This window comes from Mastomys coucha, unplaced genomic scaffold (assembly GCF_008632895.1).
Source record: "Mastomys coucha isolate ucsf_1 unplaced genomic scaffold, UCSF_Mcou_1 pScaffold3, whole genome shotgun sequence".
Classification (NCBI taxonomy): domain Eukaryota; kingdom Metazoa; phylum Chordata; class Mammalia; order Rodentia; family Muridae; genus Mastomys; species Mastomys coucha.
The window spans coordinates 44579805-44596074 of NW_022196909.1; the positions used below are offsets into that span (position 1 = coordinate 44579805).

Sequence of the window (16270 nt, forward strand, 5' to 3'; positions counted from 1 at the left end):
AAAAAAAAAAATCACTTTTGCCCAAAGTAGAACAGGCAAATCACCCAAAAGAGCCAAAGATTTGACTCAAGTAGAAATAATTGCACATCATTGCCTTGATATATAAATTAAATATAATTTATTATTGAATTTAATTAGGTGATAAAGATTAAGGCTTAGGGCACTTGAGAATTAATGACCAGCTTGAAATTTTGATGACCTAAGTAGAGCTTTGGACCATTAACCCCCACTAGTCATTAATTCCCAGGGAAAAGCCGTGACAAAGTCGCCACAGACATGATGAGATCCAACACTTAAAAACAAACCAAGATTTTTAATCTTACTTTTATAAATTATGCCCTTTCTTATTAGAGCTGAGGTGGCTGTCTGCAAAGCATTTCTAGAAAGTTAACGATCTGTGTATTTATTAGGCACAATGCCAACTGCTTCTCCACATTCTGCTTCGATAAAAATCATCATCAAAACTTCACCAGAAAATCCTCAACTATTTTTTTATTTGCCTGAAATGATCCATTAATGAAAAAAATGAAAACCCGCCTTCAACCGAAAATTGAAATTTAACGGTCCTGATTTGTCCCTTGTATTAATATTTATTGAGAAGTTCCAAGATGGCTGGAGCTGTAACCTTAAGAACCAGACATTGTGCCTCCCAGATCGTAAACAGATAGATGGATGGTGCGTAGACAATTGGAAAGATATAGAAGAATAAAGGTGGCTGCGGACCGTAAGAAACAGCCGGCTTTCAGTGGTTCTAAGAGGAGGAAACTGCCTTGAGATGTACGGTTCACAAATGACCAAAGGTTTGGCTGTGCGTCAACAAAACCGGAAAACGAACATCAGAGGAAGGATGCTTCCAATCACAGTGGCCTTGCAAGGTAGACCAGATGGACGGAGGGACTGGAGCGCTTGGGTCACAATAGTGATGGTCTTTGGTTGCATACCTGTTGCATGGACACCTGGATCAGCTTTCGAGCATGAACTTCTTGTCCTTGTCCCATTGAGATAGTCCTGCATTCTGCAACACAAGAAGCTCGCAATAACAAAAGTGTCGATTTTACCACTCCCTCCATTCCTTAAAGAAGCCATTGCTATTCAAATAGACCAGGCTTTCCATGGTATTTACCAGAAAATGTATGGCTCGGGAAATGGAGACACTAAGCAGAGGATGGTGGGATGTAAGAGCAAAAGACACAGACAAGTTGGACTTCAAACCTGTATGTATGCATACATGTGTACATGTGTGCATGCGTGTGTGTGTGTGTGTGTGTGTGTGTGTGTGTATGTCTAATTTGGGGTCTTTCATTTTGCTCTGTTGATTTGTTTATTTGCTTTTAGCCAGTTGCACACTGATTCAATTATTGACCTTTGATGAAGTTTTAAAAATTTAGGAGTGTTCATTTTCAATTACTGTTTTTTTTTTCTTTTCAAGTTTTGTGGCTATTCTTCATCTATGCTACTGATGATCTAATATCTTCCTAGGATCCAATTAAGGGGGAAAATGATGTCTGAATTTCAATTAGACTTACATTCAATTTATAGACTAATCTATAAACTATTGACACCTTTACAATATTGAGTTGTTATGCGGGGAATGGGGTTTAACTCTATTTACTTGAATTAATTTTCTATGTCACTAAGAAAGTTTTATATTTTTCTTCAAATGGATATTTTTAAAACAACCCGTTTCATTTTTATTGCAAAGCTAATGGAATTTTTACATTTTATTTTTACAAGGAGGCACAATTGATTTTTTTTTAAAATATCTATATTGTGAGTAGTCACCTCGCTGAACTGTTCTATTAAGTAGGATCATTTTCCAGGTGATTCATTTGTGGTTTTAAGCTAGACACTTGCATTGTCTGAGAGTAATGGTGGCATTCTGGGTCCCTCCTCTTTCAGGAGTTACATCTTTTATTTATGATTCTCACAATACGCTAGCTATATCTTCCACGAGGATGCTTAATCACCGTGGCGCAGTGGGCAGACATCTTTGTCTTGAGTCTGACTTTAATGGGGATGTCTCAGTTGTTCACCAGCGAGCCTGGTGCTGATGCTTACAGCATCCATTTGTCACTTCGTAGGGTGTTCTGCTCCTAACTTTGCAAAGTCATATATGGATGTTGAACTTTTTTTAAAAAAAAAAAAATGCTTTTACTATTTGTGTGTGTGTGTTTGTGTGTGTGTGTGTGTCTGTGTGTGTGTGTCTGTGTGTGTGTGTGTGTCTGTGTGTGCGCGCATGCACATGCATGCCATGACGTAAGTGTGGAGGTCAGGGAACGACTCGCTGGAGTCAGTTCTCTTTCCACCTTTATGTCAGTTTCGGGGATTGAACTCAGTTCCTCGGGCTTGATAGCAGACACCTTTACTAGCAGAGTCCTCTCAATAACCGCATATGCTTTTCTAATCTTTTTAAAGTGCATGAATCAACTCTTTTGAGGTTTTTTTTGAGTCTGTGGAGAGAGAAACAGTCCCACTCACAGGACAGGGCAAGCTTGTCAGTGTGTCCCCATCCTCGATCCCCGCGGATGGCATCACTGCTAACATGCTTGCTTAGGTGCCGTCAGTCCTTGCCCTGATTCCCCTCCCTGGGATAATTTTCCTTTTGCCTCCTATTGGAATGAAGAAATATATCTCCTATCTTAATATACATACATATATATACGCATACATATATACATACATACACACATGTATACATATAGTATGTATATGTATGTACGCATACACACACACACACACACACATGCACACACTACCAAAACAAGAATGTGGTACTTTTTAAAAGGGGCTCGGGGCTAGAGAGGTGACCCGGTGACTAAGAGCACTTGTTGCTTTTGCAGAGGACCCGAGTTTGGTGCCCAGCACCCACATCATACAGCTCACAACTGCCTGTAAGTCCAGCTCCAGGGAATTCAACACCTCCTCTGGCCTCTGTGGGTACCCATTCACGCACACATACCTACACGCAGACACGCGTGAACGCATCATTAGAAACAAAACTGTGTCTTAAGGAACACTGAGCTTTCTTCAAAATCTGTGAGGGTTCTGAGCCTGGGGCCCATCGTCTCTACAGAACGTGGTTACGGCTCAGTTACCATCTGTCTTCTCCCGCTGAGTATTTATCTCCAAATGGTCAGCATGGAGCACAAGGCTCATTGCTAAGCTGGTAATGAACGGGAAGCTCAAGCAAAGGAGTCAATCCCTGGCTATCAGACGCTACAAATAAATGGTTCTAGCTTTTCAGTTTGTGACAGAATGCACGTTGGTCGTCTTATGTAAACTTGGCGGCAGCACGCTGCTGCCCACCAGTGCTGCCATCTGCTGGTAAGGTAATTAGTGATACCTACACCTCCATCCCTGTCTGTAGATACCTGGGTCTCGGGTAAATGGGTCCAAGGGAGGAAAAAAAAAAAGCTTAATTTTTAAAAATAGCTTTAACTCGTGGACAACTGCCTTTCTTTTTAGACCAGGTCTCACTATGTAGCCTTGGCTGACCTGAGTCTCACTCTGCAGGCCAGGGTGGCCTTGAACTCACAGAGCCCTGCCTGCCTCTGCCAAGTCAAAGGCACGCATGCACCACCAAGCCCCGGCCATGGATACTTCTCTAAGAGTCGGCCTGTGAAAGGCGATATTCAGAGCAAACACAGACATGCTGCTAAGTTCTACAGGCAGATGGCCCCGTCATACCAAGCTTCAGTTTCTTGGCCAGCGCGTCAATCTGGATGGTGGGGTCGGAGCCCATGGACAGGAAACAGATCAGAGGCGTGTGCGTATCGCTTTCTTCCCAGGTCTTCTCCAGATTGAGGATAACTGGCTCTGTGTACTTCTCCTCGAGAGAGTCCGCGATGTACTTTCTTGCTTGGAAAACAGTGCGGTCCGGGCACCACGATCTTGAAATGAATGTAAGTTAGAGGAAGTAAGTTCAGCCCTTCTGAGTTCTAAGTTCGAAGGCAACTATCTACTCCCCCTCTGTCTCTATCTAATTCCGAGCCTGCGAAGGTCATGAGTTTAATTAACAATGGGGCAGATCCCCCCCCTTCCATGGGGCTGTGTGAGGGGGATGACGGGCTCTGCTATCCTTGGATGAGCAGCATAGATTTAATCATGTGAGGGTTTGGTGCCAGGCACTGGCAGGGAACAGTGTAGACTCAGTAACGACGGAGGATCCTCTTGCCAGCCTCCGTCTGTGACGGAGGCCAATGTACCGCGGACTCTGAGGCTCGGCTGTCTTCAGAGAGGATGGCTGTGCCAGAGAGACCAGAAGTGAGCTATCAGCGAGCATCTGCGTTCTGACCATTTGTGTGTCGCTTACCCTAACAGGTTCCACGCGCCCGGACACATCACTGAAGTAAATGCCAGACAGCTGATCATTTAGATCTCAGATGCACTGTCTCCCGAGCCGATTCTCACTGACCAGTTAATGACCCTGCATGTGTCCCATTTTAAAATGATGGGTAAAGGATAAATGTGATTACTTCAAGGAAAACAAGCAACCCTTTCACACCCCGCTGACCAGGAGGTCACCAGCGAGGTCGCTCTGACCACTCCCGTGGCCTACAATAACCAGGGGGCCTCATGGCCAACAGCAAGCTCACAGGTGTGCTGCATTAGGAAATATAAAATCTACCCTGACTGACCCACCCCTTTTTGTTATTCATCTCCCCCCACTGCCCCGGGTGTGTGTTGGGGTATGGGTGGGTGGGGGTGTACACATGCGCATGCATGTGTTCAGCCATGGGTGGAGCTCAGAGGACTACTGTGTCTTTTCTAAGGTGCCTTGGTTTTGTTTTTGAGGCATGATCTCTCACTGGCTCATCAAATAGGGTTGGCTAACTGGCCAGCGAGCCTCAAGGATCATCTTGGTTTCACCTCCCCAGAGCAAGGATTACAAGTATATTCTATACCACAACATCTGACTTTTATAAAATTATTTTATTATATATATATGTTGTATTATATAATATTAAATATAATATATTGTAAAGTAAAATAAAAATATAGTTTATAAAATATATATATATTTGATAGATGAAGATGATGGTTGGCAGGTGTGGGTATATGATAGGAGGCCATGCATGTGTCGTGTGATACACGTGTGTACATCAAAGAACAACTTGTGGAGTGAGTTGTCTTCTCCCTTTGTGTGGGTCCTGGAGCTTTAACTTAGGTCCTCAGGCTTGCAAGGCAGCGCTCCTACTCACTGAACCATCGCTGCAGCTCCAACCCAGGTCCTCACCTAAACCATCTTTCTGACCCCTGCTAATCTCTGTGTTCTCATCTCCCTAGAACTTTACTAACCAGTCACGGAGACCACATACGTACGCAACTGTGTGTGCACAAGTGTATACGTACAGCCACACATACACTCTGATTTTTTTCCAATACAGAAGCCCCTCTGAGCTATGAGATACCAAGGAGATGTGACGACAGCTAATCTTTCTTAATGTCAATTTAAAACCGTCTGTTTTCATCTTAATGGCCCAAAGAGTAGCTACGCATCTCAACCCCCGCCAAATGAAACTGAGTTTTAGCTTCTGAGCCAATTCCTTGCAAAGGCTATTTTTAATTTTGTGTATATGTATGTGCATATGTGTATGTATGCATGCATGTATGTGTGCATGTGTGTATCTATCTGTGCATGCATGTATGTGTGCATGCCTGCATGTAAGTGTACATGTATATATCCTGTGTTTGTAGGTTTGCATGTGGTGTATTTGTGTGTGTGAATGTATGTATGTGTATGTGTTTGTGTTGTGTATGTAGGTATGTATGTGGGTGTATCTGTGTGTGTACATGTATGTATGTGTGTGTGTTGTGTATGTAGGTATGTATATGGGTGTATCTGTGTGCGTTTATGTATGTGTGTGTTTGTGTGTGTTGTATATATAGGTATGTATGTGGGTGTATGTGTGTGTGTATGTGTGTGTTGCATGTATGTTTGTGTGTGTACTTTATGCACATGCCACAGCAGGAGTGTGGAGATCAGGGAATAACTTGCTGGGGTCAGTTCTCTCCTTCCACAGCACAGGTCCCAGTGATCACACTCAGGCGACAGGGCCGGGCAGCAGGCTCCTCCATGCTCTGAGTCATCCCAGCAGCCCAAGTTCCATTATGGTTTTTACAGAAGTAAATTCAGTAATGAATGATTCGTACACTATCAAATGGATAAAGGAGATACAAAAACGTATTTTCTTTCATGTTTTCGCTAAAAGCCCTATTGTTAAATAAAACGTTGTCAAAACAGACCACATCCTTGCTACCATTTATTGTGGATGAACCTCAGGGTTGCTTCCCCAAAGAGCACACACAACAGTGAGGACATGGCCCTGAAGCTCGTGTACCGCTGACTCTGAGGCTCGGCTGTCTTCAGAGAGGATGGCTGTGCCCAAGAGGCCAGAGGTGAGCCATCAGCAAGCACCTGCGTTCTAACCATCTGTGTGTCACATACCCTAACAGGTTCCACACGCACAGACACGTCAGAGAAGTAAATGCCAGACAGCAGATGTTGACTGCCCAGATCAGACCTGGGATGGAGTGCAGTGGGTGCTCCTTCCGGCTCCCGATGCCCCCGTGCTCACCTGATAAGCAGAAGCTTTCGGCAGGTGTCCAGGGAGTCGTTATATCCATCAGGGATGACCTCCTCCTCTGGGGTGTCTTTATCAAACCAGCTTTTCCACCCCTTCTCATTCCGAGATATCTGAGGGGAGTAAGCCAATAATCAAGCCGCAAGACTGCATGCGATGGGCATGCACCAGGCACTCTAAAGGGCCCAGGAGAGCCACTCTTGTGGGCTCTTAGCTTACAAAGCAAAACAACCCGCTGCTGTCTTCGCTACTGTCTTCCCCGGCCTGAATAACATAGATACAGTGTAACCGTCCCTTGCAGTTTTGTTAATTGCTGTTAGGAAAATATTCCAGTGACACAAAATGGCTGGGGTGGGGGGTAGTGAGAATAGATTAAAGTGTCTCCATTCGTGACATCTTATTGACACTGGAAGCTGGAAATGATTATGTAGTGCAGGGCTGTCCTGGGAATGGTTAGCATAGCCATCCTGGCAGATAGACACCTGCGTCTCTCCCTATGGTTAACACTCAAACCATAGACCCATTTCACCCAGGACTCTCAGGCTAGAAGAAGGAAGGGCTGAGGGCCTGGGAACAGCCAGAGGAATGCGCCTCATGGAGAATGATTTACAACTCGCAGCAGACACTGGTGTTGACGCTGGAGTCAGTGACGGGGCAGGATGATACCCACGGGCTGGACTGCTCACCTCTTGACTACTATTTAGACCTGAGCCCCCTATCAGGCCCTGAAGACAGACTGGGAGCAGGGAGTCCCTAGATCTCCTTGTCCTGCTTCCCAATGTGGCTGCACTGAATCTCATGTTTCTGCCTGTCACTATTAATCTGTCTCTTTACTTGGCTTATCAGAACAAGCAGCCGGGCTAGCACAGGCTCTAACCCTACTCTCTTTGGTAAGAGCGTGTTCAGCAGCATCTCCGGCCTCTACCCACTAGATGCCAGTAGCATCCCTGAGTTGGAGTTGGGATGATCAAAAAATGTCTTCAGATACTTCCACATACCCTGCTTGGTGTGTGTGTGGGGGGGGAGGGGGTGGCACAAAATTACCCTCTGCTGAGAACCACGGACGTGGACCAATTTCCCCGAATGCTGATCTCTATTTAAAAATAGCAAGAGAAGCCAAAAATCCATGCTTATGTTTTCCTAGCGAGACCTTAAAGCTGAGAGCGGGAGAAGTCTCTCCGAGTGGGTCTCAAGTAGTGGCTATTCGGAACGCATGCAGAGGGCCTAGAGGGTCAGGAGCATTAAAAGGTGCTCCCACTGCCTAAGTGCCACTGAGTCTAATTATAAACTCCGCACTGCTGAGCCTGTCCCATAATCCTCAGCAACCACCAGGCTGGGGTCCTCAGAGAATGGCTTGTCAGCACTTTTGAGAAACCTATGGTGAGCATTAAAAACAGACAGCAGAGTTCACATCCCAGATCCTATGCGCCAGACCTACAGCCTGAATTGTTTCTTAGATGTCTTCCTCTCCCTCTCTCTCTCTCTCTTTCTTTCTCTCTCTCTCTCTCTTTCTCTCTCTCTCTTCCCTTCCTCCCCTCCCATTTCTGTGCGTGCAAGTGCAGTTGTGTATGTGTGTGTGTTTGTGTGATACATGTAGACTTGTGACTCTGAGCCACGTAGCAATCACAAATAGCGATTGGATGCTTTCTTCTACCACTGTCTTATTTTTTGAGGCAGGGTCCCTCGCTGACCCGGAACTCCTCACTTCAGATGGACTGGCTGGCCTGCAAGCCCCTGAGTCCCTGCTGCCTCCCTTTCCTAGGCACTGGATCACAGACATGCACGGACTCTCCAGCGTAGGTACCACAAGGATCTGATCGCAGCTCCTGTGCTTGCATGGTGAGCACTGCACTGGCTGTGCCATCTGCCTGGCCCCTGGTTTCTTTTGCTTTTGGGAACAGATATGTGGGAAGCGCTTAAAGTTGTACGTAGGGTCAGCAATTTGAGGCAAAGGCTATGGACAGGGAGCTAGTTATTAACCAGACAGTAACTCTGAGTTCATTGTATCAACCTCGTCCCTGGGGCAGTGTGGGGTAGGGGAGGGGTTCTGAAGCGCATCCAAATTGCTCCCTCAAGACTGCGGGGGTTCAACGGCTCTTCTGTCTTATTCACCGGGGTAGATCAGACCCAGGGTCCTATGTATGGATAGCATCTTTAGACAGCTTCTTCTAGATTTGTCTTCTGAGGCTAGAACTTGCAGGCCCATCTGATGTTTACCTGGGTCTCTGAACTCTGCATTTCTTGCTTGCATGACACATGCTCTAACTGCTGGTCCAGCTCTCCAAGTTATTTTATGCTTGTACCACTAAGCTCATTCATATCTTTTGAAAGTACACTGTCCTCTTGATTGCATTCAAACTCACACTTGCAGCAGTGAGTTAAGCATGAGCAGAGGTGGACTGTAAATACATTGCTGGGACAGAGGGGTCCACCCACCCAGTCCTTGTACTTCTAGATGTTACTCAAGCAGGAATAGAAGATGGACCTTGGGTCTGGAGGGGGGTGGGGCTAAGGGGGATGGGCTGGGGATGGGGTGCTGGGTGTGTCTGAGCTGGTGAAGCGCCTGCCATGCTATCCATGAGGACCCCAGTTAATCCTCAGCACCCGTGTAAAATATGGCAGGGGTAGAGTGTGTTTTCAGTTTCTACACTGGGGAAGTAGACACAGGCAGATGCCTAGGACTCGCTGGGCAGTCGGTCTAACCTACTCGGTGAATAAAATGGAAGGACTCAGAGGAATGGCACCCAAGGTTGACAGACCTCCGGCTTCTACATGCATGTGCCTGCACATGTGCGCACATCCATGTGCTTACACAAAGACCCTTGCCCATGGCACAGGAGGAAAGCTTGCTCCTGATGCCTGGGAAATACTCCCTTTGACATCTGTCCATCCACTCCCACCTCCCGGCCACACTCTTGCTTTAATCTCTGCTGTTGCTTTTAAAACAAGATCTCACTGAGCTCCTGATTCCCCTGCCTCAGTCTCCCAGGAACTGGGATGACAGGTGCATACCATCACATCCGTCCAAATCCGTATTGTCCTTTGTTGTTCCTTTGGGGGTAGAAATTGCTACTAGGAGGCCCCAGTGAAACAAGCTGGGTGTGTTTTGATCTACAGACCTGTGATTTTATTCATCCCTTCCTCCTTTACCTGGTTCATAATTTCTGCAAACTGGGGGAGCTTACTGAGCTCCACAAGGTTTAGCCACGTCATGTCCAGGATCCAGCGGAAGGGCTTGGGGGGGCACGCCTTCAGGTCTAGGGCTGCTCCACCTGGGGAGGCATACAAGGCACACATCAATCCTGTTAGATACATCAATCACACCAGACACATGGAAGGAGGGAAGAAAAAGAAAGTGGAAGGGAAAGGAGAATCATAGGTATGTTTCTTTTTAGTGATGATATGTTCAAATTATCCATCTGTCTGTCTGTCCATCCATCCATCCATCCATCCATTCAGTACTTCAACAGAGTGTCCTCCACACACCTGCAGGATCCAGGCACTGTGGAGAAGGTGGGAGCGAGGCCACCTTACACATCAGGAAGACTAAGCAGAATGTGAACTGGATTCAACCATGCTATCAGGGGGCATATGCAAGATGGGCATTCTTAAGCAAAATATAGGATTTTTTTTACAGTTTTGAAAGATCTGTAACCACACTGTGTCATAACTGCAGGTCCACTATTATTTAATTCAGATGTATGCAAAACAGTAATTCTTACACTACCTTTATTTGTGTGTGTGTAGGTGTGTATGTGTGTGTGTGTGTGTGTGAATGTGCCACACATGTGTGTAACTTCTCACAGAGGTGGGGGGACATTGGATCCCCTGGAGTTGGAGTTACCGGTGGTCCTGAGCTACCCAACAAGGCTGCTTGGAACTGAACTCTGCTCCTCTGCAAGAGCAGAAAGCGCTCCTAACTACCGAGCCATCCCTAACCTCACGGTCCTTCTTAAGAACTCCATTCAAACGCTTCCCTTTCACATAGAAATAATGCAGACCACAAAAAGACATAGGGATGTTTCAGGTCTTTGCTCCCCCATTTAGCAATTTCCTGAGAAACACTAAAAATTGAAGTGTTGCATTAAAAAAAAAAAAAACTTACATAGACTCTTTTTCACCACTCAATGGACTTAGGGAGTCTGTGGCTCTGGAGAGCTCTGACACCCTCAAACTATCCCATAAACCTTCCTTCACTTCCTGCCCCTGAAACCACATGTAAGAGGAAGCCTCGTTCATACAGAACTACCACAAATGAAAGAGTTAATCCACGGAGAGCATCGGGGATGATTCCCTAGCACGCTCCCACCCTTTTTTGTCTTGATCGTCTTCATGGGTCCACAGCTCTAGAGACATCAGAGGAAGATAGCTTGATGCCCCAGAGCACGTGAATTCCTGAAGCAAAGAGGAATAATTACAGGAGGATTCCTCCCAAACACCCTGGTTGTTCTACTACAGTCCTTCAGACCCAAGACTCAGACTCCTGTTTTCTTGTCTGTCAGGTGAGAGAAACAAAGTAACAGACTCCACCAGGTGGTCTTTGTGAGATCAGTAAGAGCTAAGCCATCATTAGTAGTTCTCCTGACACTTAATTTGTATCCTCCTAAGACTAGCAGCAGGGGGCGGGGGAACTGCTCTGTAGGGAAACAAAGATAATATCTTTCTAGAATAAACCGGTAAGGAAATGGGGCCATCAGTTGTTCCACAGTGCAGGCTTGCCCCTGATATCCATTTCATTTTTCAGAGTGCTCTGACATCCTCAGCTGGAGAAGAGAGTCAAAGGGGCCTTACAAATGCTGCAGACAACAAGAAGTAATTGATAAGTAAGAACCGTCCCTCCTGGGAAATCAAACACTGCTCTGACCATAGACACTGGCTCTCCTCCCTTGAGTATCGAGTGCACAAAGATTAAAAAAATGTCCGTGACATAAGAGAGTCTATTTGTTAGCTCTATGAAAAAGCATTAGAAAAAATAAGCCCTGCTATCCTTTAAAAAATAATTCCATCAAAATGTAAGCCAGTTCGAAACTAAAACCGACTATCTAATAAGGTGGCTTTGTTCGGAAGCTAGCCCCCTTTTCTGCTGAGCCGATTGTAGCTCTGTCAATCAACCTGTCGTGCAATTTCAAATTAATCTTCCTAAAGCACTGCTTTGCTCGTGCCATATCCCTGCCTATAAAACACTCGACGGCTCCCTGCTGCCAACTGAATTGAATCCAAAGTCCCCTGGCTGCCTGTGCTGGCCCTGTGCAATCTGGCTCCCTAGTTTGATGAAATGGGGTCACAAATGTGCTCCCACCACAGCCCCAGTGAGTGCCCATCTTTATCCTCCTATTGGGAAGCTACCCCTTCCTAGGAAGGCGTGCCGGGGTGTGTCTCTGTGTGTCTCAGCTGCCTCTCACTCACAAACCTTCCTTTTGGCAAATAGCTCCGGTCTGACCCAATGTCATTAATAGGGGAGAGAAGAGAAGGCATGAGGTTTTGTCTGAATGGGAGGGTGTCTCAGAGCTGCATATGCCTCAGTCACAGGCTGTGTCCTTGGACCCTTGTAGTTTCGAGGAGCCCTGTATGACTAGGGGGGACCCTAGGCTGCGGTCCACACCCCAGTCACCTAGCCCCGACCGATGCTTGGTTTCCAGCACCAAGTTCCCTTGCTCCGCAGCGCCTTGATGGAAACCAGGTCTCTGCTGTGTGCCAGCCTGATCTCATTTCCAAGCTACCACACCCCTCATGCCACCGTGGGGACCATTCATTGAGCTGCCCGACTCCAAGAGTGAACAATGCAGCCTCTGCGGAGGGGGGTAGCAGCTCCTATCTGAATTTTGGTGGAGTCAGAAAACTATTTTAGGGGTGCGTATCAAATTCTGAGCCAGCCTCAGCTATACAATGAGATCCTGAATAGAATACAGCTCATCACCAGCTTGACCTCACGTTGACAACAGCTCCCCTAAGCATGGGTAACAATGAAAAAAAAGAAAATACAGCAATTTTAACTAAAAACACACAGTTACGAGGAGCCGAAATTTTTTGGTAAGCAGAACTATGTTAATAGAAATTGAAAGAGAGGGCAGAGGAGGGAGGGAGATATTAAGAGGGTAACATTTCTTTCATTAGGGTACCATGCTGTTTTCCCTCCTGCATCTCTGACACCGGCATCAGAGTGCATCAAAGACCCCATCAGCGCCAACGCCCTCCACCCAGCCACGCTCCAAGCATCTTACCTTTAATCAGTGCCTGAAACTCTCTGTGTTTCACTGTCCCTCTCTGGAGATCGATCTTCAGCGTCATGAGGAGAACGAAGAGGAATTTGTGGTTCTCGTACAAGCCCCTCACCGAGTAGGTGAAAACCTCGTACGTCAGGAACTCGATGATGTTTGTAATTCTTTTTTGAGGTAGCGGAGACTTTTCAGATCTGCAATCCAGTTTTAAAATCAAAGAGATTTTTTTTAAAAAAGAAAAATTCTTTTTTTTTTTCTTGGTTTTTGAGACAGGGTTTCTCTGTATAGCCCTGGCTGTCCTGGAACTCAGAAATCCACCTGCCTCTGCCTCCCAAGTGCTGGGATTAAAGGCGTGCGCCACCACCGCCCGGCAAAAAGAAACATTCTTAAAGACTAGAAATAACAAAACTTGGGGGGGGGGGTGCGTGCACACCCGTGTGAGCAGCACGCACAGGCACGCATGCAAGCATGTGCTGCATGCAGTTGCCCATGGAAGCCAGAAGGGGGTGCCATACATATCTCCTAAAGCTGGAGTTATATAAGCAGTTCGTTGCGAGCCACCCATCCAAAGTCCAGTCCTGGTAAGAACAGTATGTGCTCTTGACCACGGAGCCAACCTCTCTAGCTCCCACCTTATTTTTTGAGTCAGGGTCTCTCACTGGACTTGGAGCTTTCTGATTGGCTACACTGGCGGACCAATAGGATAGCGCCACCGATGCATCTGTTTCTATTTCCAAGCAAAGGGCTTACAGGTGTATGTTGCCACGCCCAGGCCTTTGGTGTGGGTGCAGAGACTCTGGACGCAAGTCTTTTGTGCTTCCACAGCAGAGACCTGTATAGACTGAGCCACGTCCCCAGCCTTACAAAAACTTTTAGGTTACCATTTTGGAAACAACTGAGGGGATGGTGGGGAGGACTTGCCTGGCCATGGACTGGTCAAATAACTTCAAGAACTGGGCCAGTGAGGTTTGGTACATGATGTTGACCATGCTCATCTCTGTGATGAGGAAGTACAGGATGCTGCCTCGCGTGGCCGCCGGCCGGAACTCCTCCTGAGCTGTATTGATCTTGACCTCCGTCTCTGCGGCCACGTGGAGCTTTTCGCTCACTTCCGCCGCTGTCTGTTTGGTGATGCGCAGGACACCGATGAGAGACTCATCGTCCACCAGGGAACCTGGAAGCCAAAGACGACAACATTGCAGGCGAGGGGCGTTGTTTCAGACACAACACTTCAGTCAGGCTTCTAACCTGACTCTCCCAGAGACCACACGCAAGTAGAACTTAAGCTACCAAAGGGTTCCTGGACTAAAACTACCGACCACCAGTGTCTGGATCCTTCTAAACATTCCTACTGAGGGCTCTTTATCCCCAACTCTACCTGAAAACCCACAGCAAAGACAGTTTTTTTGGTGTGTTTGTGTGGCATTTTCCCTCATGTGGTCCATGACAACCTCAGGTGTAGTCCATCAGAGTCTGCTCCCCCCCCCGCCCCACCCCCCACCTTATTTTTTTAAGGCAGGGTCTCTCAATTGGCCTGAGACTTGCCAAGTAGGTGAGGCTGGCTGGGCAGTGAGCCTCAGAGATCTGCTAGCCTCCACCGCCCAACTCTGAGGTCACACGCGTGTACCTCCAAGCCTGGCTTGTAAATATGGATTCTGGTAGCTCCAATTCAGATCCATCCTCTTGCTTGGCAGAGCAGGCTCGTTGCTGACTGAGCCATCGCCCCTGCCTCACAGGTTCAAATGTTTTAAGACAACGACCACATCTCCAGCGGTACCAACATCACCTGTGAGATAGGCTCTCACCCCCACTGTCACCTTGGCAACTCTCCCTAAGGCCAGCAGGGCGTGCCTCCTGCGTCTCTGGCTATAAGAGAACGCAAGCTCTATACCCAGGCTGAAGAACTAGCAGGTGGTGGGACAGTTCTCTCCCTACTTCTTGAGTGAAAGTCCGGGTTAGACATAACCAAGGTCGCATCTGGGACACAGATCCACTGGGATCTAGTGGAAGTGTCTCACCAGGAAAAGGCTGTCTAGCTTTCATTTTTTCTTCACTGTTGTTCTTAAGTAGAAGTTACGTGTTTATCACAACCAGTCCCATGTTAGCCGAAACATGTCTGTGGCATGCCGAGTTCACATTCCGTGTCTGCAGCAGCAGCAGCAGCAGCAGCAGCACTTCCAGACATTCAAGCTCTGGAAGGCTGGCAGGCATCTGGAAACGCTAAGCGATTCTGGCTAACCCACCACATCTAATGTGAGAGTCCAACTGTCATTACCCTTACAGCAGGGAGGCCTTGATCCCAAACAGTCTTAGTTAGACAAGGGAACCAGGCTTCCCCCTTCCCCCCACCCCGCCCCTCCCTCAACTTGTTAACATTCAGAGTGAGCAGAAGTCGCTGCATCAAACGACATACAACTTCACCACGAAAAGCAAAGCTAGAGGCTTGCCACCAGCTTCTGCCTCAGCCTCCCAAAATGTTGGGATTACAGATCTGCGCAGAAAATACGTTTTCTTCAGTGTATTACAGGGAGGGCGCCTCCTCAGACTGGGCTGCAGTGCGAGTCTGGCCTATGCAGAGGAGACGCTCGCTAACCTTGACTTCTAAGTGGGAATCATTTGAGATGAGCCAGGCCCTTGGGTAGCCACGTTTTCCTGACAACACGTGGTCTGTGGTGTGCGTGACCCATCGTGAGAGCTTCATTTCAGTGCTAAATGAAAGGGCCGACTGATCGATCAAATGAAATAAAAATAAAAAAAGATGGGAAGCGTGAGCGCCCCTTGGGCAAGCAAATGAGGCCATCAGGAGCTGCGGGGGGGTGGTGAGGGGGGTACTCAGGAACCCTTGTTTTTCTCGGGAGAGGAGGATTCTATCAACAAGGTGGTACTAGTCTCATCTGGCTGGCTCTGGTTGCTAATTCAGACATCAGACGCTCTGTGACGTTTCCTTAATGTCTGCGGGGGGGCGGGGGGGAAGGACCCTGCTGGCTGCTGCCTCACACCTGTGGTCACTGCTGCCCTGGAAGGCGGGTAAGTAAACAAGCCCTTCCGTGGGTGCTTGATTGCCTCCTAACGGTGTGGTACCTTTTGTGGCGCTCAGCTTATACAGCAGGTTGTCCTCCAGCTCCTTCATCTTCCGCTTATTGAAAGTCACATCCTCAAGGAGCTTAACCCTCTCTGACTCCAGCTCCTGTTACCGAGACACAAGCAAAAGGATCTGGGAATCCGAGTGGGCTGGACTGGGTTTTGTGTGCCAACTTGACCCAGGCTGGGGTTATCACAGAGAAAGGAGCCTCCCTTGAGGAAATGCCTCCATGAGATCCAGCTGTGGGGCATTTTCTCAATTAGTGATCAAGGGTGGGAGGGCCCCTTGTGGGTGGTGCCATCCCTGGGCTGCTGGTCCTGGGTTCTATAAGCAAGCAAGCTGAGCAAGCCAGGGGAAGCAAGCCAGTAAGGAACATCCCTCCATGG

General features: G+C 47.4%; 1 protein-coding gene across 5 annotated transcripts in view; it reads right to left on the minus strand.

Annotated features, from left to right (window-relative positions):
- The window catches only part of Dnah8 (dynein axonemal heavy chain 8), a 253949-nt gene that overhangs the window by 63471 nt on the left and 174208 nt on the right, over positions 1 to 16270 (minus strand). For all 5 annotated transcript variants that reach the window (XM_031346761.1, XM_031346760.1, XM_031346759.1 and 2 more), the window contains 7 exons: positions 15884 to 15989; positions 13724 to 13976; positions 12806 to 12996; positions 9735 to 9856; positions 6579 to 6697; positions 3688 to 3890; positions 942 to 1015 (listed from right to left, as the gene is read on the minus strand). In XM_031346761.1, the coding sequence (XP_031202621.1) occupies positions 942 to 1015; positions 3688 to 3890; positions 6579 to 6697; positions 9735 to 9856; positions 12806 to 12996; positions 13724 to 13976; positions 15884 to 15989 (1068 nt within the window). The remainder of the gene's footprint in view (positions 1 to 941; positions 1016 to 3687; positions 3891 to 6578; positions 6698 to 9734; positions 9857 to 12805; positions 12997 to 13723; positions 13977 to 15883; positions 15990 to 16270) is intronic.